This window comes from Wyeomyia smithii, chromosome 2, assembly GCF_029784165.1.
Source record: "Wyeomyia smithii strain HCP4-BCI-WySm-NY-G18 chromosome 2, ASM2978416v1, whole genome shotgun sequence".
In the NCBI taxonomy this organism is placed as follows: domain Eukaryota; kingdom Metazoa; phylum Arthropoda; class Insecta; order Diptera; family Culicidae; genus Wyeomyia; species Wyeomyia smithii.
The window spans coordinates 50,755,261-50,780,701 of NC_073695.1; the positions used below are offsets into that span (position 1 = coordinate 50,755,261).

At 42.3% G+C, this 25,441-nt stretch overlaps 2 protein-coding genes across 4 annotated transcripts in view; one reads left to right on the forward strand and one right to left on the reverse strand.

The window, feature by feature from the left end:
- Positions 1-25,441, reverse strand: part of LOC129724532 (uncharacterized) — a 545,414-nt gene that overhangs the window by 242,847 nt on the left and 277,126 nt on the right. The window lies entirely within an intron of this gene.
- LOC129724536 (ATP-binding cassette sub-family A member 2-like) lies at positions 16,884-22,060 on the forward strand. Its single transcript, XM_055679512.1, has 9 exons — positions 16,884-17,120; positions 17,180-17,372; positions 17,424-17,594; positions 17,651-17,899; positions 17,955-18,063; positions 18,116-19,466; positions 19,523-19,596; positions 19,653-21,780; positions 21,833-22,060. The coding sequence occupies exons 1-9, from the start codon at positions 16,912-16,914 to the stop codon at positions 22,014-22,016; spliced, it is 4,668 nt and encodes a 1,555-aa protein (XP_055535487.1). The 5' UTR covers positions 16,884-16,911; the 3' UTR covers positions 22,017-22,060.

Below are 25,441 nucleotides of genomic sequence, written 5' to 3' on the forward strand. Positions count from 1 at the left end.
GCTTTGAGAAAAACGCATTTAAAGTTTCAAAATGCTATAAATCTCAAGAATCGCAATAACTAAGCCCCTAATAATTTTTTACCTACAGTCAGCTATCCCTGCACCGTAAAATTGTTCTTCCTGGGCTTTATTTTCCTCCTCTAAGACTGCGCCTAACCTCTTTCGCGAAATCAGACATGCCCTGCTCAGCGACTTTGATACGGTTGGTGTCCAATCCAATGCAAAACTCAAACTTGTTACTCATATTTAAGTACTTTTGAATATAACTCACAGTTAAAGAGTAGGAGAAAGTAGGTAAAGACGGACACTGCGGGTAAGATGGACACTTAATAATTAATAATTTTGTGATGCATTGTCGGTTTCCAGCAAGAAAATTGTCAAATTTGTAAGTAAAACAAAGAATATTTTCGTGAACGCGCTATTTGATGTAGTTTTCATTTAACGGAAAATAATAGAAAACTCGTGAAACTTATGTGTTTTTATTTGTTCCCGGTAGTAAAGTGTTTAATTAATCTTTCCTTGGTTTTCTAGTGTAAATTCAGCAGATTTTCGATGTTCCGATAGAGAGCAACGGTCGTTTGAAAAATTTGCAGCCAGGTCGGGCAGGACAGACACACTAAGGCAGGGAAATATAGACTAGTGCTGGGACTATCCGGATTAAAATATCCGGATATCCGACATCGGATATCCGACAAATATCCAAAATCCGGGTCAACCGGATATCCGGATATTATCAGACAGGATATCCGGATTTTCGGATAGTCGGATATCCGGATATCCGGATATTGTTTCCGAACATATTTTAATGAGAATTATGTAAATAATTACTTACGAGGGGGTGGGGGATTGTGGAAAAAGCCATTTTTCGCGTTACATTTCATTCAAACGGTCTTAAAAGACAGGAAAAAAAATCCGGGTATCCGGATATCCGACTATTCGATTATCCGTATCCGGATATCCGGATATCCGAATAGTATGCGTTTACACATCCGTGATCCGAGCTTCGGATAACCGGATCACGAATATATCCGGTTAAAAGTCCCAGCACTAATATAGACACACGGATTTTCCAAGAATTTTCACATGTAATATCGGCTGTGTACTACAGATGTTTACAAAGTACACCCGCGAGAGAAGCCAGCCGATATTAATCACTTGGCAGTTAGAACAGGCCATATAGGCCGTGAATTTTTGCCTTCATCCTAACCCACCCTTCCAAACTGTTCACGTGATGTATACATGGACTCTTATAACATAGAGTAATGTATGGTCATCACTTAACACATAAATCAAAAGACTATGTAACGTACTAGGGTAGGGAACATATTCTAAGCAGCTTCAGGAACCGCCAGCACCCGAAGTGGCTCCTGAATGGCTGCAATATAGGTCGATTTGTTTCAATTGGTGATTGTTCACAGATTGCATTGTGATTAACGGTATTTCTTATATTCGTAAGACAGCTAGACAATCAAAGTTTTTGTTTCCATCATTGAAATTGTCGATATTGATCAAAATTCAGGAGTTTGAGGCCTATTTTCTACGACTGATTAAAATAGGCGTACATCTTATTTGTGAGTGTCTATCTTACCCACCCCAGGTGTCCGTCGTTCCCTACCATGTCAAAAAACACCAATTTGTAGTCATGTTTTTTAAGATCCAAAACACATAAAACGTGGAGGAAGTTCACTAAATCATAAATATGAGTGAAGTTCACTAATACCGAAAATAATTATGACAACAAATGATCTTAATTTTCAATTTGTATGACTACTGTGATCGGAATAGCAATACCTGAGTAGTTATAAAGGTTAAACCTTAGAGCACAGACTAACAGACATGGCACGTCGAACGAATTCCCAATAAAATCATCGTTTGGATGATTCCAGTACTTTACGTTAGTAACACTAGCACTGGGATATATTACAAAAGTTCACATCAATGACCAACGTAATTCTAATTCCCTAACAAAAAAAAACACTAGCACCATCTGCTGTCGTGGTCGTGCTGCGTCATGTATTTCGACATCAGCGCCAGCGTTACTGCATGTGTCAAATTGGGAACTACAAAATATGTATGGGATTGCATGACAACGCCTCAGACGACGTTTTCGCGCGATGACTGTTATTCGATTGATAATTTAAATTGAACGTTTTTTGTGGTGATGGAGCTAGGTTCCAGTGTTACGTCTGCTAGTCTGTGCTTAGGGTGTCCGTCTTTACCTACTTTCCCCTATAGAAAAACTCAAACGAAGAACAACGAGACAAAGGGAAATTGTGAGTAAACACGTGCTGTAGAGACGCTATAACGGTTGTAACTTGATGCAGCGACCTCTATACCTAAAATTTGAAACACTATAATGAAATTTGGGATCTAATAAAATGTTGCTAAACAAAGATCAAATGTCTCCAGAGAATTGTTACCGCCCTGGTCACGTCCTTGCAACTGTTGGGGAACGGAAAAGGAATGTTAGTCCAACATTTACTCAAGAGAACCGCAGAGAACTCTACGTGCCCTCATAAATGTTACGTGAGATGGGAAATTTCTGTTAGATGTTACGGGTCGATAATTGATTATATTATAGGTATAAATTTTAAGAACTACGAAGAGCTGAAGCTATTGTGATTTACCGACTTTTTAGTTTAATTTGTATTTTATCGGTTAAACTTTTAGAATTTATACAGCAATTTAACTGTTTTATGTTTTGTGGTTGTGGGTGAATGAATAGTTTAGTCTCTAAATGATTTAGTTATACGCTTATTTTTATCCACCGGTTTGACGTAACTTTCACTAGTAGCATATCAATCTTTAGTCAGCCAGCCTAAAGGGGCTTCACCTCTTAGTTGAAAATTGTCAAATAAGACCTACGCAAACAAAATCCAATGTTCTCCGAAACATAAACCCGAAACTCTAAAAATATGTGCTAAGTGACGCATTCGTATGAACAAGACATCCTCTGTTTATTTACAAACATTTTAGTAAATAACTAGTTTATTTTTCCTCTACCCTCAACCAAAAATACATACGAAACAGATCTGTATTATTCTAACTCCACACGTCGATGATCAAAGCAAAAAATACAAAGCCACCTACATGTCAAATAACAATTGCAGTTGAGCATAAAGTATGCCAACGCAAACAACTCGAACAGACAAAAAAATCTAAATAAATAATATCACTTATCTCGCACGAAATCCTCCTAAGACTGCATATTCGATCAGACGTGTTTTGCATATCGCCGCGTACCGATTGAACGACAAACCGATTCTTAAACCAAAAATTCTTTGAACCACCTCATGAGAAGAGTTTGTTCTTATTAGTGGGAAATCAGTGTCAAGATAATTCATAGTGCAATTGCTGCATTAAAGTGAAACCGCTTCAGAGTCCGCAAGTGATGTAGTTTTCATTTAAAGAAGCCAACGCGAGTGAAATACCTCGCCGTATACGGCAAACCCGGGCAGTGCCTGAATCAAAGCGCAAAGAGCAAACGACGATTAGAGTTATTGTGATATATCGGAATACAGAATAGCAATCCAACGGACGAGCAAAAAGAGACCGGAAAGTGAAGATTTTGCAATACGGCATTGCCGCCTGTGCAATAGCATCCAACCCCCGCGACCCCGCCAAACCGAATATTCCCATCGTGAAATTAATACCCCGCGCCCATCAACTGACCCGAAATAAAGCAAGCGCCAAGTGTTAAGGATAAGGAGTTAACTTGTTTGCAATAAATAATCCCTGCGAATAGTGCGAACCGAACATGGAAACGAATGATCCCCCCCTGGCGGGGGGACTAATTCCCTGAGAAATACTTTGCCCTGTTGGATGGACCCAAGCGGCGATTGTATACCATGCCAAACGATGCTGTTGAGAGCAGTGAGTACCAACTTTTCTTGCGTTCCCGAGACAAGTACAGCGACCTCTTCCCCGCCCCAGATAGCAAAACTCCCATCAAACCCTTTCCTTATCCAGAAATCTGTTGAACAAGCCATTGGTTGAAATGCTGGAAAACTAGTTTCAGCTACTAAAGAAGCCCGCGGGGCACGATATGTCTTGAGAACAACATCAAAAAACGCATATGAAAAGCTGCTACAAATGAATAAGCTTACAGACGGAACACCTGTTGAAGTAGTCATCCACCCCTCGCTGAGCTCCTCTCAAGGAATGATATACGATGCAGATACAATTGAACTAGATGTCAACGAGATAAGAGAAAACCTAGCTAGCCAGAATGTGATAAACGTTCGCCGAATTACGAAACGCGTAGGAACAACAGTGGAAAACACACCGCTTTTGGTTTTAACTTTCCAAGAACAAACACCACCGACCCACATATTCTTTGGATTAGTTCGCATAGCTGTTCGCAAATATTACCCCGCCCCATTGCTCTGCTACAAGTGCGCAAAATACGGACATACACGCAAAAACTGCACTCAACAGCCTAGCTGCTTAAACTGCTCCAAAAATTTTGACTGTCACAGTGGACAACCCTGCACAGAAGATAAATTCTGCAGGAACTGCTCAGGCCCCCACGGACCAACAAATCGCAATTGCCCAGTATATATAGAAGAAGAGGCGGTAATAAAAATAAAAATTGATCAAAATTTGACATATGGAGAAGCAAGAAAAGAATACATGTCCCGCAAGAACAAACTCACGTACGCAAATCAAACAACCAGTGGCCGCCCCCAAATTGATGGAGATAAAGACAGACAAATCAAAGCGCTACAGGAAGAGTTGAAAAAACGAGATAAACAAAACGAAGAAATCAGAGCCCTGAGAGAAGAAGTGGGAAAACTTAGAAATATGGTACCAAATGGAAAAGACTATAATCAAATCGAGAAGGAAAACGAAGCGCTCAGGGTAGAATTATACAAACATCGCGAATATATAAAAAATCAACTTCTATCAAAACAGCAATCAAAAGACAGTAAGATGCATGTAAAATCGACAGTAACGCTACAAAACACCAAAAAAGCAAAAATATCGAGTGACGGAAACAGCGAAGAAATCAACAGCTTAACATCCAGAGATTCTCAAGTAAGCACAAGACACGATATACATACCACCCCATCACAGAGAATCACACGACAAGTAACGAGAAACCATCAAACACGAAGCAGCAGTATCGATAGCAGGAGGCGACACAACTCCGTACCTGATGTAATGGACGTCGAAGACGTCGACATATCCGACTAGAAGTTTTCTCCCTAAAACAAACGAAGCCCACCACTATGATATCGACTATGCCCCTCACAAGCAAAACCCCATTAATCCACACAACCCAATGCAACCCAAATCACACCTCCCTCCCTCAGGCGCCGGGCGTACCGCAACGCGAAGAACCTGACGCTGTTGGGAATCCCAAAAACATTCCATCAGCTAATTTCTCACTTCACCCACACCAACCCCGCGTACTCGTCGAAGATTGCAAAACGCTGCTCACTAAACCACCCGGGGTCATTCTGTGCCGAACACGCATCAGTACTGGACGTGTTTGGTGATCGGTCCGATAGAGTATAAAACAAAAGACGTGTGAACAAGTGTTGGCATTGTTTGCCTGGTCGAGTGAAATAAATCCGGGTTCAAGGTCGTTCCTTTGTGCAACTGTTTCGCATCGTGACTGCCAGCTGGTGCGTAAGCCGATTTGGCTGCTGGCTGGATTGTGCTACAGCAGTGGACGAGACACAAACGAGGAAAAAGAAGAAGCCATCAGTGTCAGCGAGTCGTATCGCTGTGTGGAGTGATCTCACACCTGGCTCGCTGCTGGTGGCTGTTTGGTGCTGCTGTATTGGTGCTGCTGGCTGTAACGGCTGCTACTTCGAACGATCGGACAACCAACCTTACTGGAAGGGAGAAATAAAAAGGTACGTGTTCTTGTCAGCGCTAGTGCGCTAAACATAGCGCGATGGATGTAGATCTCTCGCCTCCCGCGCCACCATCCCCGAACCCCTCTGACCCTGACCCTTCTGTTACCCCCTCCCCTGTTCATTCTTCAGTCCCCCCTCGCCCCAGGCTTTACCCAGACGGAGCCCAGGGCAGCTATACTGTTTATTTTCGGCCAAAGGCAGGACCGAAATCGAAAAAGTTGAACCTCTTGCAGATTTCTAAAGACCTGACGAAGGAGTACAAGGGCGTGACCGAAATTTCCAAGGTCCGGCCTAACAAGCTCCGTGTCGTGGTCGGTAACCTGAAAGAGGCCAACGATATAGCTTGCTCTGAGCTCTTCACACGCGAGTATCGCGTTTACATACCCGCACGAGACGTGGAGATCGACGGTGTCATAACCGATTCGAGTCTGTCCGTCGAGTGTATACTGCAAAGTGCCAAAGGGTGCTTTAAGAACAAAACGTGTCCCGAAGTAAAGGTGCTCGACTGCAAGCAATTGCGGTCAGCATCGATCATCGGTGGCAAAACAGTATACACTCCGTCAGACTCGTTTCGAGTTACGTTCGCCGGGTCTGCACTACCAAGCCACGTCTCGATCCACCGGGTTCGTCTCCCTGTGAGGCTCTACGTGCCCCGCGTCATGAACTGCCTGAATTGCAAGCAGTTAGGCCATACAGCCGCCTACTGCTGCAATAAGGCACGTTGTGGCAAGTGTGGGGAGTCTCATGCGGAAGATTCTTGCAGTGTTAACGCTGAAAAGTGTATTCACTGCGGAGAAAATCTGCATGAGCTCTCGACATGTGCGGTGTACATGCAGCGCAGGGATAAAATAAAACGGTCTCTCAAAGAGCGTTCAAAGCGTTCCTACGCTGACATGCTGAAGAAGACCGTTACCACTTCTCCCGTTACTTCGAACCCCTTCGATCTGTTGCCCTCTGAGGAAACCGATTCTGACGATTCACCAGCGGGAGCATCTTACGCCAATCCTGGGGAGTCTAGAAAGAGGAAAAGTGTTTCCTCTCCTAAACTTCCCAGAAAAGGTCCTAAGATTTCTCAAAGTGAAATGAAGGTTACAAACAAACCAAACAGTGCTGCGGAAAAACCGAAGCAAACTCCTCCTGGGCTGGCAAATTTAAAGTCCCAGAAGGAGTTCCCAGCACTGCCAGGAACATCTAAAACCCCAGTTGCTCCTTTTACACTCCCAGTTGATGAAACAAACTCTGGATTAGTGAAATTTTCTGACATTGTGGACTGGATTTTTGAAACTTTCAATGTACCCGATCCAATTAAAATTTTTCTTACAGCATTCCTCCCAACAGTTAGATCATTTTTGAAGCAGTTGACTGCCCAATGGCCTCTCCTTGCAGCGATTGTATCCTTCGATGCCTAATTCAACTGCGTATATGAAGGATTCTATCTCTGTCTTACAGTGGAATTGTAGAAGTATTTTACCAAAAATTGATTCGTTTAAAGTTTTGATAAATAAAAACAAATGCGATGCATTTTCCCTTTGTGAAACTTGGCTTACTTCAAATATTGATCTCAACTTCCTTGATTTTAATATTATTCGCCTTGATCGAGACACCCCATATGGAGGAGTACTTTTAGGGATTAAAAAGTGCTATTCTTTCTATCGTATTAACCTCCCCTCGATTCCAGGCATCGAAGTTGTCGCATGTCAAATGACAATACAAGGTAAAGAGCTTTGTATTGCCTCAATATATATTCCCCCCAGAGCACAGGTTGGGCAACGGCTGCTCTTTGATTTAATAGAACTTCTTCCCTCGCCACGTTTGATTTTGGGAGACTTCAACTCTCATGGCGTGGCTTGGGGTTCCCCATACAATGATAACCGCTCCTCTTTAATCTATAACCTTTGCGATGACTTCGACATGACTATTTTAAACAACGGTGAAATGACACGTATCCCGAAACCTCCAGCGCGCCCAAGCGCTTTGGATCTATCCTTATGTTCGACGTCGCTACGGTTGGATTGCACATGGAAGGTAATCCTCGATCCTCACGGTAGCGACCATCTGCCTATTCTTATTTCAATTACTAACGGGTCAACTCGCATGCGACCAATTGACATTCCGTATGACCTCACACGAAATGTCGATTGGAAGTTATACGAGGAAATGATTTCAAAAGCGGTCGAGTCGATTCAACATCATTCACCACTTGAAGAATACAACCTCCTCGCGGGCTTGATTCTCGACGCCGCGTTGCAAGCCCAAACGAAGAAATATCCCGGCGTAACGATCAAAGAACGGCCTCCCACTCCGTGGTGGGACCAAGAGTGCTCCGATGTCTACACGCAAAGATCCGACGCGTTTAAGGCCTACCAGACGGGAGGTATACCTGGCGACTATTTACGGTATTCGGAGCTTGATACCAAGCTTAAAAGCTTGGCTAAAGCAAAGAAACGTGGATATTGGCGTCGGTTCGTGAACGAGACGTCGAGGGAGACATCGATGAGCACTCTTTGGAACACAGCCCGAAGAATGCGGAATCGCGTAACGGTCAACGAAAGCGAGGAGTCTTCAAGTAGGTGGATATTTGATTTTGCCAGGAAAGTATGTCCGGACTCTGTTCCTGAGCAAAATATTGTTCGCGATGCGTCTCCGGGCCACGACGCGATAGAATCACCTTTTACGATGGCAGAACTTTCAGTTGCCCTCCTGTCCTGTAACAATAACGCGCCTGGATTAGATAGAATCAAATTCAACTTGTTGAAGAATCTACCCGGCAATGCCAAGAGGCGCTTGTTGAACTTGTTCAATAAGTTCCTGGAGCAAAACATTGTACCGCAGGATTGGAGGCAAGTGAAGGTGATCGCCATCCAAAAACCAGGGAAACCAGCTTCTAATCACAACTCTTATAGGCCGATTGCAATGCTATCCTGTATCCGGAAATTGATGGAAAAAATGATACTCCGTCGTTTAGACCACTGGGTCGAATCAAATGGTCTACTATCAGAAACTCAATTTGGCTTCCGCCGTGCCAAAGGGACGAATGATTGTCTTGCGTTGCTTTCAACAGATATTCAGCTGGCGTATGCTCGTAAAGAACAAATGGCGTCTGCGTTCTTGGACATTAAGGGGGCTTTTGATTCCGTTTCTATTGACATTCTTTCGGGTAAACTTCACCGACAAGGATTTTCTCCAATTTTGAACAATTTTTTGCACAACTTGTTGTCCGAAAAGCACATGCATTTTACGCATGGCGATTTGGCAACTTTTCGCATTAGCTACATGGGTCTTCCCCAGGGCTCATGTTTAAGCCCCCTTCTTTACAACTTTTATGTAAATGACATCGACGAATGTCTGGCAAATTCATGCACGATAAGACAACTTGCAGACGACAGTGTAATCTCTGTTACAGGAGCCAAAGCTGCCGATTTGCAAGGACCATTGCAAGATACCTTGGACAATTTGTCTGCTTGGGCTTTACAGCTAGGTATCGAATTCTCTCCGGAGAAGACTGAGATAGTAGTTTTTTCTAGGAAGCATGAACCTGCTCAGCTTCAAACACAATTAATGGGTAAAACGATTTCTCAGGTTTTGGTACACAAATATCTTGGTGTCTGGTTCGACTCTAAAGGCACCTGGGGTTGTCACGTGAGGTATCTGATGAAAAAATGTCAACAAAGAGTGAATTTTCTTCGTACAATAACCGGACAATGGTGGGGAGCCCATCCAGGAGACCTTATAAGGCTTTACCAAACAACGATATTGTCTGTTATTGAATACGGGTGTTTCTGCTTCCGCTCCGCAGCAAACACACATTTGATCAAACTGGAGCGAATACAATATCGTTGTTTGCGTATCGCCTTAGGTTGCATGCAGTCGACCCATACGATGAGTTTGGAGGTTTTAGCTGGAGTACTACCATTGAAAAACCGCTTCTGGAGCCTGTCTTCTCGTATTCTAATCAAATGTGAGGTCTTGAACCGTCCCGTGATTGAAAATTTTGAAAGGTTAATCGAACTTAATTCTCAAACCCGTTTTATGACATTGTATTTCAATCACATGTCCCAAAATATTAACCCTTCTTCGAATATTCCAAATCGTGTCGACTTATCAAATACTTCTGATTCTACTGTGTTTTTCGATACATCCATGATAGAAGAAACTCGTGGAATCCCGGATCATTTACGCGTGCAGCAGATCCCTAAAATTTTTTCCAATAAATATCGAAACATCAACTGCGACAATATGTACTACACTGACGGATCACTTCTTGATGGGTTCACTGGCTTCGGTATCTTCAATAACAATTTAACCGTCTCCCATAAGCTCGATAATCCTGCTTCTGTTTACGTCGCAGAATTAGCTGCAATTCAGTACACCCTAGGGATTATCGAAAAAATGCCCACGGACCATTATTTCATCTTTACGGACAGTCTCAGTTCCATTGAGGCTCTCCGATCGATGAAAGATGTTAAGCACTCTCCGTATTTCCTGGGGAAAATACGGGAACATCTGAGTGCTTTATCCGAAAAATCTACTCAGATTACCTTAGCGTGGGTCCCTTCTCACTGCTCGATACCGGGTAATGAGAAAGCGGACTCTTTGGCTAAGGTAGGCGCAACAAACGGTGATATTTATGAAAGACCAATTGCCTTTAATGAATTTTTCGCACTTGTATGTCAGAATACGATCATCAGTTGGCAAAATGCTTGGACCAGAGGGGAATTGGGAAGGTGGTTACATTCCATAATCCCCAAAGTATCGACGAACCCGTGGTTCAAGGGGTTGGATGTAGGTCGGGATTTCATTTGCGTGATGTCCCGGCTTATGTCCAATCACTATAGATTTGACGCGCTCCTCCGTCGTGTTGGGCTCGGGGAAAGTGGTATCTGTGCCTGTGGTGAAGGTTATCACGACATAGAGCATGTGGTTTGGTCATGCCCTGTACACCGTGACGCCAGGTCTAAATTAATAGCTTCCCTGCAGGCCGAGGGTAGACAGCCGGCTGTTCCTGTTCGTGATGTCTTGGCGAGCCGTGACCTATCCTACATGTCCCTTATATACGTTTTCCTGAAATCCATCCACGCCCCAGTCTAGTCCCGTTCCCCTCCGTCTACACCCAACAAAACGACAAGAACACGTTTGAACCTTAAGCACAAAACCAGCAACCAGACCCCGCACAACAGAACCAGGACCCAAGGACTACGAGCCTCTGTCCCAACTCACGACATCGTGGCTCAGCAGAACGAATCCATACATGCCATTCGACGATTATCAGACGACCATTGAACAACAAAACACTGATTGGAAATCCCATGCTAGTTTTAAGTTAGACTTAATTTCAGCTCGTAGTCGGCAGCGAGGATAAAAAATTTGCTTTAGTTTTTAAGTCATCAGATATAATTGGCGCCGTTAAACATTAAATTGTATTTGTGCCGTGTCAAATAAATGTTATGTGAAGAAAAAAAAAAAAATAAACCACCCGGGGGACCAACGCAAGTTGGAGAGGTGATCAAGGCAGATATACTCATTACCCGCACTAAAGAACACAACAACCGACAAAGCAACGAACCTTTGCCAACAAATGAAATCGAACCCGCTCTTAAAATGACAACATTGACAAAAAGACAAGCTAGACCTACCCACTCACAACTACCCAACCTATCGAAAAAGGTGAATCTGCTAGCTAGCAGACACACTTGTAAGGAAAACTAGGAGAGTCACGGCCCCGACAGTGCGGATGTTACACCCCCACCGGAACTGGCGGACAACCCGCGGCCTCCTGGCACCAACAGAGGGATGCACAAAGATGGCAACATCTGTACCCCTCAACGGAAACAAAAACAGATGTACAAGGGCAAAAACTCTCGTGCCTCCGCGGAGACAGAATTTGAAAAGAGACGAACATCACTTACAGCACAATGGAAAAAAGACGAACCAGACGAACGAGCAAAACTGTGGAGAACACATTCCTCGTACCCGGTACCGATTTCGAAAGAACAGAGTAAAATGATTGAGTCTATGATAGACCAATTTAACTTGATTACATTGAATAACGGCTCCACCACATTTATACACTCAGGGATGCTGAACGGAAACAGCTGCTCGGAGTCATGCATTGACATCACACTATGCTCTCCAGAAATAGCTGATAAACTGAACTGGACTGTAGCAGAAGATCAACATGGAAGCGATCACTTTCCGATACTCATTGGAATCCATCAAACAGGTAGCGAACCCCGTACCCCCAGGTGGAAAATTGAAGAAGCAGACTGGGCGAGATTCGAAGATCATATGCAAAATATAATCCAGCCCCACCGATCGTACACAGTAGAAGAAATAACAGAAGCAATTAGATCAGCCGCGCTTGTAGCGATCCTAAAAACGTCGACAAAACAACACCAAAGAACCGTCCCCTGGTGAAACACAACTGTTGCGGAAGCCATTAAAAAACGAAGGAGAGCACTCAGGAAAAAACAAAATAAGGACGCAGGAAGCCCATTGTTCCCGAAAATCAACACAGACTTCATCAAAGCACGAAACAACTGCAGGAAGATCATTAAAGAACAAAAACAGAAAAAATGGGAAGAATTTGCATCATCAATAAATGAAACCACCCCCACAAAGGAAATCTGGAAGCGAATCCATTCAATTTCCAGTAAGAAAATAAGAACATCCAAAACGTGGGCTATCGCGACTGAGAACGGAATATTAGACGATCCCCAGGATGTTGCCAATCACCTAGCTACACACTTTTACCAAGAATCTGCCAATGAAGCCTACGAAGACACTTTTCTTAGCAAAAAGACGAAGGACGAAAAGCACCCAGTGAGCATCCCTAAGAACCGACACACCCCGCTGGACAATGAGTTTTCAATCAACGAACTTGTTCACCAACTCGACAAACTCAAAGGCTCTTCACCTGGCCCAGACGAAATTCACAATGCGATGCTGAAACACTTACCATATTATATCAAAAAGATACTTTTAGATGCGCTCAACGACATATGGAAACATGGAACATTCCCAGAAGCATGGAGATTAGCAACTCTCATACCAATCCCAAAAGCAGGAAAATGTCCAAACTGGGCGGACAATCTGAGACCAATTTGCCTATCAAGCTGTGTCCTGAAATTGTTCGAACGGATGGTTAACAAGCGACTAATGAACCACCTAGAAACGAAGGGCGTACTAGGAAAAGACCAATTTGGATTCCGAAAAGGACATCAAACAGTAGATGTTATTGCATAACTAGATAACTACGGAAGAGAGGTAATTCGTAACAAAAAACACGCCGAAATAATATTTTCTGACCTAAAAAAAGCATTCGACCGTACATGGCGCCGACTCATTATCCAGAGACTACTCAAAGCAGGCGTCACCGGAAAAATGGTAGACTTTTGCAACCAATTTCTGAAGCACAGGACTTTCCAAGTCCGTTACCAGGATAAATTATCAAATATCAAAACACAGGAAAACGGTGTCCCACAGGGCTCAGTGCTAGCAGTAACATTCTTCTTGTTGACCATCAGCAGTATCCAAGACTTTCTCCCTAAAGGAAGTTTCATTAAAATATACGCAGACGACATAACAATCGCAGTCACCCCGACAGCCAAAGGAACTAGATCGAAGACCCAAGACATCTTGAACCGCATACACAAATGGAGCCTAGCAGCTGGCTTCCAAATATCCCCATTCAAATCTGCAGTTATGCACATAGGTAGCAGGAAAAAATTACAAAAGCAACCACCGCCAAACCTAAACCAAGAAAATATACCACTAGTGAATCAACAAAAAATTTTAGGTGTTTGGCTGGACCGCAATTTCAACTATAACCTCCATACCAAAAGTACGAGAAATGAAGTGAAAAGCAGACTGAAAATATTAAGTTGCCTTAGCAAAACTAGTTTCGGAGCAGACCGCAGATGGCTACTTCATATACTAAAAACAATAATAGTAACAAAACTCACCTACGGAGCCCAAATCACATCCACTGAAAATAATATTGATAAACTGGAACCTTTATACCACCAAGGTATCCGATTTTAAACTGGTGCACTCCACTCAAGTCCAATTGAAAGCATCTTATCAGATAGTGGACTTCTCCCACTAGAACTTATCATAAACAGTAAAACTATTAATTATGCAACCCGACAACTCGCTCGCGGAATTCTCGAGACAAATTTCCACATAATTAGCAAAGCAGAAAACCTTAATAACATATACTCCATACCACAGTTATCAGTGGAAAAAGAAGACCCTATGAAAGCGCTAGCTTGGGAAAATCGGTTAGGAAAAGTCAATACTGGACCCTCCGAAAAATTATCCCAGATAGAAAAAAGAGCTTACTTCATAGAACTGCGCAATGCAGACTACAATCACCACAACCACATATACACAGACGGATCGAAACTGTCGGATGGAGTAGGCTGCAGCGTACACTCTAACAACATAAACATGTCCATCTGCCTTCCCGATTACCTATCGATCTTCAGTGCAGAGGCTTACGCCATAATTAAAGCAATAGAAAACTGCCCATCCGGACTAAACGTCATATTCAGTGACTCCAAAAGCGTTCTGGAAGCCGTTGCAAGAAACAACCAAAACCACCCTTGGACAGCTCAAATCATAAAAGAACTTCACGAGAAACGAGGTAGCATTGAACTCTGTTGGGTTCCAGCGCATGCCAATATTGAGGGAAATGAAAAAGCGGACCTACTAGCCAAACAAGGTGCAGCCAAAAACACACCAACCGAAACAAAAATACCTTTTGGAGACTTCAAACTTTTAGTGAACACTAAAATATTCCTGTTCTGGTGCACCCGTTGGAACAACAGTAACAGCGAGCTGAAGGAAATTAAAAACACCCCTCATGAATGGAGCTCCTCAGGGGAGCTGCGTAGCCGCAAGATTACAGAGTCCGCTTTGTCAAGCGGATGGTCGTGGGTTCGAATCTTAGTAGAACCAGGCCACCCGATGTCAAAAAGGACTTAAGCATGGGTTTATTCTCAGGCTCCCCACCAGTTACCCTTCCTTTCCGCTGAAATCTACAAATACCTTTGCGTGACTTCCTCTTAACAAAAAATAAGTCCCTCTTATCAATAGAACTGGCCAGAAGGACGCACGACGAAACTTCTCCAGGGAATTATATTTGGCAAGAGGAACGAGTATCGGTATAGTAGAACAGTAAGCGTGTAAAGGAAGAGTAGCACACTACACACAAGCACTGATGAACAATAATAATAAGCATGCCACTTCTCAATAGAGGTATTGCTATTAACAGAAGTGCGGGATACAGCAGACACCCGGGCATATCTCACAATAGATCTACGATTCTGGTCGCAGTGAGGAAGTCCATACAGGAAATAAAAAAAAAATGGAGCTCCTCATACGCGAACGACAGACACATCAATCGAGTAATAACAAGGTTGCGGATCGGACACACCAGACTAACCCATGGACACTTCGCGAAAAAAGAAACCCCCGCGATTTGCACAACATGTGGCGTGCAGGTGACGGTCAAACACATTTTTATTGATTGCCGGAAATACGACACAGAGAGTCGAAACAACCAACTGGACTCAACTCTCCAGAAAATTCTTGGAGACGACGAAGACAACCTGAAGCGAACAGTGAAATTCCTGAAAGAAACTAAATTGCACGAGTTGATTTAAATATATTTATTTGTCATTGAATTTTGTAACACACCTCACAAAAACATCGACCCGAATGACCAAATTGGTAAAAAGGTCGTAAAAATAAACAAACAACAAACAAACTGCATATTCAATAGTTCTGTTACAGTCAGGTTTTTTTTACGCGGTTTTTTTATACGCGGTTTTGTTTTTACGAGGTTTTTTACGCGGATTTTTTAATTAACGCGGTTTGGTGGCTATTACCTCTTAACAGTCTTTCCCGAGCCTCACGACGACTGGCTTGTTAGGCCAGCGTCGTGCCTCGAGACCGTCTGGGAGATTATTGGGGCTACTGCACTGTCTATCCAGGAATTCCCCAGTCGACGCCACTGAATACCCAATAAACTGAGCAAGCACTGCTTGAATCATTTAAGAGCCTGTCCCTGCTCAAATTAATCATTTTACTAGCAGATGGTCACTAGGATGGTCCTTACTAAGTAGTGGGTAGCAGCAGTATCGACAGCGGGTAATTGCTGCAGCGGATATCAGCAGGGGTATAGCAGCGACAGTGGTAACGATAGCAGCGTCAGTGGCAGGGGCAGCGAAATTCCTATACTAATAACAAGAAGAAAGAACAAAGCAAATTCTTAATTGAGGAGGTAATAATTTCGGGTACCTGTAATTTGCTTTTTTTGTTGAGATTTAAACCACTGCGGCCATATTTTGGCTTATTGTGGTAAGATATTTGCCTAAGAGACACACAGTAAAGGGTTTGCAGTGAGCTCTGTTGTGTAGTTATTGAGCGTGCAATTTGGGCGGACAACTTTATACAACTTTTTAGAATAAGCTATGGTTTTAAAACCATAAAATCGCATTGAAAAGTTCATGTCTTCTTAAATTGCCTTACTGTACCCCTGTGCAGTGCAGTGTGAGAGTAGTTTTTTTTGCGCAAAGCGTGAAGGATATTCTCTTAGGAAAAATAACGAGCCTGCTGCAACTGTAAAACTTAGCGGATGTATAATCAACACTCAGAAGAACAACTGGGCAAAGTTTGATTAACTTCGGTCTAGTATGAAAAAAGTTTGAATGTGTCACAATAGTAATCGACTCACCCTTTTTTCATATGAAATGGACGCGCATTTTTTCAAGTTTAATGGAGCGTTACCGTGCTTTTTCAGTGTGTTTTTTTTTTTTCAATTGTTAATTTTGACGAATCAAAATGCTGACTTCATTAAAGTTATTAAGACTTAGAAATTAAGTTATAACACATCAGATAAGGACCGTTTCATCACTAACTTTTTTTTATCTTCTCAAAGCAATCCTCGTATCATGGAAGAACCACAACTTGGAAATCAAGTGGTCCATGAAATGAAAAATATGTAGTGTTGTTTCCTGAGACCAATCATTAAATCTTAACGATGACGTCCAGCTGGAATAAGTTTACCCTGCTTTTGTGGAAAAATTCTCTCATTCACAGACGTCATTACATACGATCCGCGTTTGATATATTGCTTCCGATTCTTTTTATCTCTATGGTTCTGCTGATTCCTGTCGATGAGCTAAGACAGAAGTTTTCACAGCGGATAAAACTACAGGACGGAGTGGAATTCGATGTGATAAATTACAAGTATGTAAATAGAACTTGTTTCCGTTCAACAACAGTTTCACGAAGGCAAATATTTTCAGGTTCAAATCAACAGGGAACAAGCAAACGTTACTATATTATCCTCAAAGTAATTTAGTAGACGAGATAGTTCAGGAAGCTGCCTTGAAATTACAGATAGATAATATCGAACCAGTTCAGAGCCTGAAGATTTTAAAGGCTCGGCTGGAGCAAGGCAACGCTGAAGCTGGTATCGCTTTCAAAAATAAGCTACAGGTAACTTAACTCAACTTTAATTCTATAGTTTTCTTGCTACCGTCATTCTAGTCTGTAGATCGTCTACCGGAGAAAATTTCATACTCCATTTCGTTCCCGACGATTCCCTCGCACTTTGAAGAAGATCCTACTGAGAAATCGCTTGCCATTCAATCCGCGGTGTCTAGTGCTTTGCTACGGAGGTTAGCTCCAAGGGTGGAGCTGCCGTCCATATCAGTTAAAGTAAGTTGTAACATCATTTAAATCACTTCAAACGATACTGATTTTGTCACAATCAGTCTTTTCCGTTTCGTGAACATATTGCAGAACTGCGAGAATTCGTTTTGGTAGTGTTCATTTTGCTGCTCCTGGCATTTAACCCTACTTGTATCAATACCGTAAAATACATCACTGTTGAAAAGGAGCGTCAGCTCAAGGAAGCCTTGAAGGTCATGGGACTGCAAAGTTGGATCCATTGGGCGGCTTGGTTCGTAGAAATGCTCCTAATGTTAACGATATCCGTTTCGGTTATCACGTACATGTTTGCGGTATGTTGATGGTTTTGTTATAGACCAACAATTAATTGTATTCATTATTCGATAGAGCTCGGTCATGCAGCGATCAAATTGGATGCTCATTTGGATTTTTCTGCTCACCTACAGCGTGGCTCTCGTGTGTTTTTCCTTTCTGATTAGCGTGTTCTTCAAAAAAGGTAACCTTTAGATGCATGAAATTATTTCGCTACACTCATTGTGAACTTGCAGCATCCATCGCAGCCGTGGCGGCTGGCATTTTATTCTTCGCTTCTGCGTGTGCTGTTAGCTCGTCTGACAGCTTTCAGCTTCGCATCGCTAGTTCTTTGTTGTTCAACACAGTTTTTGGATATGGGTTGGAGGCTATGCTTTACCATGAGTTCAAAGTTAATGGCCTCATCTGGTCGTCATTTTCCGCCGGTACAAGTTTCTGCAAGGAATACAGTTTGGGCACGGCAGTTGGAATGCTCTTGTTGGATGCTGTTATTTACATGATCGCCACTCTGTTTATAGAACAGATTCTACCGGGAGAATATGGAATTCCGAAACCATGGTATTTTCCATTTACACAGAGCTTCTGGGCGCAATCGGGAAATAAACAGGTGACTGTAACACTAGTGGAGCCATCGAAATCCCTCTACTACGAAGACGATCCACGGTCGGCACGAGCAGGAATACAGATTCGAAATCTAAACAAAGCATATCATCGCGGAAAATTCGTTGTGGATAATTTGACGCTGAACATGTACGAAAATCACATTACTGTACTACTAGGACACAACGGAGCTGGAAAGACCACAACGATCTCCATGCTGACAGGTATGCTTCCAGCAAGCTCTGGGACTGCGTTAGTCAACGGATATGATATACATCACACGGAGCAAGTCAGAACATCGCTTGGTTTTTGTCCCCAGCATAACGTTCTCATCGATGAACTGACGGTTAATGAACATCTCGTGTTCGCTGCCAGACTTAGAGGAGTTTCTCGAGAGGAACTTTTTGAAACCGTTTCTAGTTATGTTTCACTGATCGGATTGAAGGATGAACGGAAAGCGCGTTCCAGTTCGCTGTCGGGTGGAATGAAACGTAGACTAGCGATCGGAATGGCTTTTGTTGGAGGACCCAAGGTAGTGCTTCTGGATGAACCCACCGCAGGGGTGGACCCTGCTGCTCGCCGATCTATTTGGGATTTTCTGTTGGCGCAGAAAAACAGTCGAACAATATTACTAAGTACGCACCTCATGGACGAAGCGGACATTTTGGGTGATCGGATCGCGATTATGGCCGGGGGCAAACTTACCGCTGTTGGGTCACCATTTTTCCTGAAGCAACTGTTTGGTGTTGGTTATCGACTAATCTGTGTGAAGGGTCCCAATGCAAGAGTGGATAAAGTTGAGAAAGTTTTGCAATCGTTTCTAGACGATGTTAAGATAGACACGGAAACTAGCACCGAAGTAACGTTTGTTTTGAAGTCTTTGGCAAATATGGAAAAACTTCTGATCCGGTTAGAGGCGGAACTCGAGACATGTGGAATGAAAAGTTATGGCATCGGGTTGACAACGATGGAAGACGTATTTTTGAAGTAATTTATTCAACAAGAAGTTGTTAATATTAATCATAGTGGATTACTTTTTGCAGGGCTGGTAGCGAATCAATTATGTTGAGGTCCACTGGTAATTCTAATCAAATAGATTTACCTAATAAACCAACATGTGAGTTAGTTCTAATTATAAATAAAAACTAGTGATAATTCTTCACATACCAACAGACATTACGAATCAGTTGAGGTTACTAAAAGGAATGCGAGTAACCATCAATCAAATCAGAGCATTGTTTTGGAAGAAATGGATTTATACCAAGAGATGCTGGTTCAAGCATGCTGTTCAAATCCTGCTTCCAGCCGCGCTAGTAGCTTTGCTGCTTTTGAACGATCAGCGAACGGAAAATTCGAACGCTTCGGTGAACATTTTGGAAAACGGAATAACCGAACAGCTTGTTGTAGATAATTATCGCAAGCTTCTTGGCAATCGTCGCCTGCTCGAAACCCAGCTCAACATGAAGAATTTCCTTTCTGGTAAACTCCAGGAAACCAACTCACTAAAAGAGAATGACCTACGAATAGGTGCAACCTTTGCCGCAAACTATTACACAGCGTGGTTCAATATCTTAGATAGCACTTTGGCAACGGAAGCCTTAAATCAGCTGTACAACGCTATACTGTACTCGGAATGCCTTCCTTGCAGAATCACAGGTTCTTTGGAAATGACGAAGAAACCACAAGAGCCAATCGACATTTTCTTGCTGAATCTCGCCATTTCATTCGCAATAGCGTTCGTCTCCTCAATGTTTATCTTTTTCTACATCCGTGAACGTGTCTGTCAAGTGAAGCTCCTGCAACTGCTAGCCGGTCTATCATCCGGCCTATACTGGATCGTGAACTTTTTTTATGACCTCCTACTGTTCTCACTCACGATCGTCCTTCTCATCAGCACTCTCACATTCTTCAACGTTCCAGAATGGTCGGAATCTACCAACATTACTCTTCTATCACTCGTATTTTTCTTGTACAGCTGGGCATTTCTTTCCCATACCTATTTGCTATCGTTTTGGATCGACAATCCTGCTTCCGGAGTGACCAAACTACTTTTACTCTATCTATTCGCCGGAATCTTGGTTTTGCTGCTGATGTTTGTGCTAATTTCCTTTCAACTAGATCGATCAGCTGAGGCAGCAATTGGATGCTTGCACTTGGTTCCAGTCTTTACATTGCTCAAAGTTTTAGGTAAATTTGGACTTCGTGAAAAAATGACTGAGAGTTGCAGTCTTGAGTGCGATCTGATTAGTGAATGTTCCCCGGCAAACATGTGCTCTTATCTTCCACTGTGTTGCAACGATCTGCTAACATTAGATGATAATGGAATTGTGAGAGAAATGTGCTATTTACTAGCGACTGGTGTACTCTATTGGATTCTGATAGGATGCCTCGAATACAAGTTGCATCAAAGATTACAGTGCAGACGGTCAATACGGACTATGGCTCGAGAGCTTTACAATACCGATACAGATGTGTTGGAAGAGAAACTTCGAGTAAGCAGAATGAGCCGGGATGAAATTAGTCAACACAGCGTAGTGGTGAAGAATTTGAGCAAACGATACGGATCAAATGTTGCGGTCAAACGACTTAGTGTGGCTGTGGATGCAGGGGAATGTTTTGGCCTCTTGGGAGTAAATGGAGCTGGTAAGACGTCTACATTCAAAATGCTAGTAGGGGACGAATCAATTATGTCTGGAGAAATTTGGATCAATGGAGTAAACATCGGTAATATAAGAAGGATTGATGTAGGGTATTGCCCTCAATTCGATGGGCTCCTAGATGAGTTTACTGGAATGGAAACCCTTCGAATATTTGCTCTACTTCGCGGTATTCATGATGATGACATCGAAATCGTAACATTTGGATTAGCGGAAGATTTATCATTCAAGGCGCATTTGTACGAGCGAACGAAGAACTACAGTGGCGGCAATAAAAGGAAACTGTGTACAGCACTTGCACTCATGAGTCCATCCATCATATTACTAGATGAACCCAGTGCGGGCTTGGATCCTGGCGCTAGAAGAAGACTGTGGAATGTTATCATGGCTGTCCGGGAAGCAGGTAGGACCATTATTTTAACAACACACAGCATGGATGAGTGCGAAGCACTCTGCACCAAACTCTCGGTAATGGTGAACGGCGAACTGCGTTGCTTGGGCTCTACTCAACATTTAAAAAATAGGTTTTCCCAGGGTTTTATGATAAACATTAAAATGGATAGGGATAATTCGGCGAACCTCGCCAGCACGATTTTAGATGCGAAAAACTTTATCAAAAGGCGCTTTCCTGATGCGGAACTAAGGTAGGTAAAAATTGTTTCCAGAATAAGGGTTAACGGTATGTTACCATTACAGGGAAGAGCATGACGAATATTTGAGCTTCTTCATTCCACTAACGCAACACAAATGGTCGGAAATGTTCGGTATAATGGAAGCTGCGAAGGACTCGTTATCGATAGAAGATTATACTCTGGGTCAAACAACTTTGGAGCAGGTGTTTCTTCATTTCACGAGAAAAGCCAAACCTCATCGGTTTTGACCCACGATTGGTACTTACACTCTAGCAGTGATTGCCGTACCTGAAAAAAAGGAAAAAAACAAAATTATTCGAATAATAAATTTCAGGAATTACTAGAAATACAAAATATATGTTGCTGTTGTTTCATCTATCTAGTTGATTTATTCAACATACATATTCAAGTGTAATTTGTGATGCAATAATAAATTCAAGAAGGTTTAGATAATTATTTTTTGTATGAAATCATTTAGTTAACATACAGGGTAAAAAACGGATTAACTTGAAGTCAACTATTTTCCTCAGTCATGTAATTGATTATTGTGAAAGCTTGCCGACGAAGAAGCATTCGAGATAAAATAAAGTCGATTAGAGCGGATACCATGTTGACGAAGAGCAAATCTCAAAAAACGCCGTTGAACTGATTCTATTATTTCCACGCCATTGTTGTATTGAGGAGTCCAGACAACCGAGCAGTACTTTAATATAGAACAAGATAATGCGCAATATACTGATTTGAGGCAGTAAATATTCATAAATTCTTTAGCGGTCCTAGAGATGAGCCCCAGAGCTCTAGAGGCTTTGTCGACATAAATGCAATAATCGAGCATTTAGATGGATTAATATCCAAACGGTTCTGATAGCACCAATCGGCAAAAATATTTAGCTGACGTTCAAGGAAGTGACCTTCTCCAATTGTGTGGACATGAAGATAGAGTTCGAGGTCATGCCCGTAAGACAACCGTCCTTTAATAACTAGGCTAACTTCATTAAAATAGTGCAGGATAAAAAGTGGTCCTCGGTGACTTCCTTGTGGTATTTAAGACGTAGCGTCATAATAAGTTAAGGCTATGGGGCTATGCGATGATGCAGTTTATCGAAGGCAACTCTCAAATTAATGTAAATGACATACGTCTGAGCACGATTCACCATACTGCCACAAAGCAAATTAGTGGCGGTGGAGTGACCGACTATGAATTCATGTTGGTCAGTGCTTATGAAAGTTCTACAGTGAGCGATCAAAAAGCTCGAACAGTTTGGCAACAGCGCAGAGTGAGGTGATGCCACGATATTTCTTCACATCGTGTTTGTTCCCCTTCATGTGTACTAGAAACATGTACTGTGGAATGGGGGAGAACTGATCAGTTGGGTGAAGTTGATCACCTGAAAATTCGTGATAAAAAATACTAATCAAAGGATACTGATCTTACAACACTAGGCAATGTTAATGTGTCCTTAAATGCAACTTTTGCACGATTCACATACCTGTCAAAGTTAACCCTTGCAGGCCCGGTGCAATTTTTCAAATTTCTCAATCAAATTTGATCAAAAAGTTTCAAATAACAAAAAAAGTATTGAATTTACTTAAAGTAATCTTTATTGAGAATTAATTACTTTAAATTTGGAGAAGTGAGTAAAGCTTGATAAACGCTCAAAATATGTAATTTTCAACTATGATCATTCCATACCATTAAAGTAATACTGATGAATTCGCAGAAAACCACAAAGATTTTAATTCCAGAGCTAGTTTTCGAGCTTTTGCAACAAACCGAATTGAAATCGGTCTAACAACGATCAAATAAGAGCAAATTTAGCAAAAAGCAGCTTGTGAACCGTATTGAACACATTTCAATCTAAAATATCGTTATTTTCGTTTCCAAATATTTGGTACTTTTTAGTACAGAAATCATCATTTATCATGAACATATCGAAAAAAGCACATTTCCAATAGAATGGATGGATTTCAATGGTGATCAACTTCAAGTAGAACAAGTAGACGATAGAAATTTCACCAATAGCCATTGAGGTTTCTATGAATCTATTTAATTGGAAATTATTATAAAAATTGATCAATTTCACCTCGTTCCACCTGGTACCTAATTTCCAGCAGGACGGGAAGAAACCAAAAGTGTCAGATAGTTGGAAAACATACAGAAGCGGAGATACCAGGTTTTCGATCTGCATTTCAAGAAACGTCGACGGAATCCCGTCAGGATTCGGGCTAAGGGATGTCTTGAGTTTGCAGTAGGCTCTAGAAATCATCGTTGCGTCTGAATGAAAGGTGTTCAAAGTTTGACCGGACTGTAAGATATACTGGCGGCACGTTCTACGTGATGATTGTTCAGTGTCTCGTCAGTAAACAAACTGGCGAATTTCTCGGAGAAAGCTAACAGATGTCTTGCGAGGTAATTGCCTCCTAAACGTTAAATGTCATAGAGGAGGATATCCCATCTTAATGTCGCTGTTGATTGACGAACCTCCAAAACTGCTTGAGACAAGACTTGAGCTTTCTTTGTAGATCCTATTGATATCGGACGGAGAAAGCATCTTTTCTCAACACTTTTGTAAGTGAGGTTGATTCTCGCATAATGAAGTTTTAAGGACAGTATACGGTGCTTAGCAGTTTTTTTTCAAGGCAGCTCTCTTCTCAGACTTTAACTGCCGAAGTTCTCTCGTTTGCTACGGCTGTCGGGACGAAAGATGGGGGAAATGTATCCATCGATGGCATAGGCCAATACGTTGTTTGGAAAGAGCCTGAGCGGCTTTTTCGGCATTCACGGAGTCTAAAATAAAGTTCCAGTTGAACTCGGAAAAAAACTCAGCGATACTCTGGTGGTTGCCATAGCGGAAGTCGTATGATACGGTAGCTACTGAAGGGGGTTGGTTGGGACTATTTTCACTAATTGAACAGGGGCCTAACATAAATATGGGGCCGTGTCTTGGGCGCTCACAAAGTAGAGGTCTAAAATGCGGTTGTTCTGGTTGGTGATATGGTTAATTTGAGTGAGGGTAGCAGAGCTATAGTAATCCAAAAGTAATGCAGCGTTAGAAGGGATACTCAAATGATCCGAGTCCGGAAAGAAAAACCCGTCTCGATATTTTCTCCATGAAATCCGGGGAAGATTGAAATTGCCCACGAAGATTGACAGCCACGAGAACGCCCCCACCAGTAGATTTACGACTATTGACGAAGCTCTTATCGCAATGAAAAACCTCGTAGTTATTTCTGAACACCTGACAAGAAAGTGTGCGTGAAGCCAGCCAACTCTCTGTAAACGTGGTGGCGGCTAGAAAGCGGGCCGTTTGTTGGTCGTATCCAGCTTCCCATGAGCGGTAATGACGGACAGTGCACGCAACCCATTTTGACGTTTTCTGTAGATCGGGCATTTTTCAATCGCAGTAATGGAGTGAAAAACATAAAAATTTTGCAACGTAGCATAGCAACTTGAAAAACAGTTTTGTTTCTTTTGATCCGCGCATGCGCAAGACGAAATTAAAATAACAAAACGCCCTTTGTTTGTTGAAGTTGCTATGCCACGTTACGACGTTGTTATGTTTTCTACTTCGTTACTGCGATTGAAAATCTCCTGACCTACAGAAATTTGACGTTTTCTGTATTTTCTGGCTGCGTCACTGGCCGCCATTACTGCTCGTGGAAAGCTGGATTG

Bases quoted from the DNA above. Each gene is read 5' to 3' on its own strand.
- LOC129724536 (XM_055679512.1), top strand. From the start codon at position 16,912: ATGACGTCCAGCTGGAATAAGTTTACCCTGCTTTTGTGGAAAAATTCT. The intron at 19,467-19,522 runs GTAATTTATTCA...TACTTTTTGCAG, and splicing joins ATGGAAGACGTATTTTTGAA to GGCTGGTAGCGAATCAATTA. The intron at 19,597-19,652 runs GTGAGTTAGTTC...ACATACCAACAG, and splicing joins TTTACCTAATAAACCAACAT to ACATTACGAATCAGTTGAGG.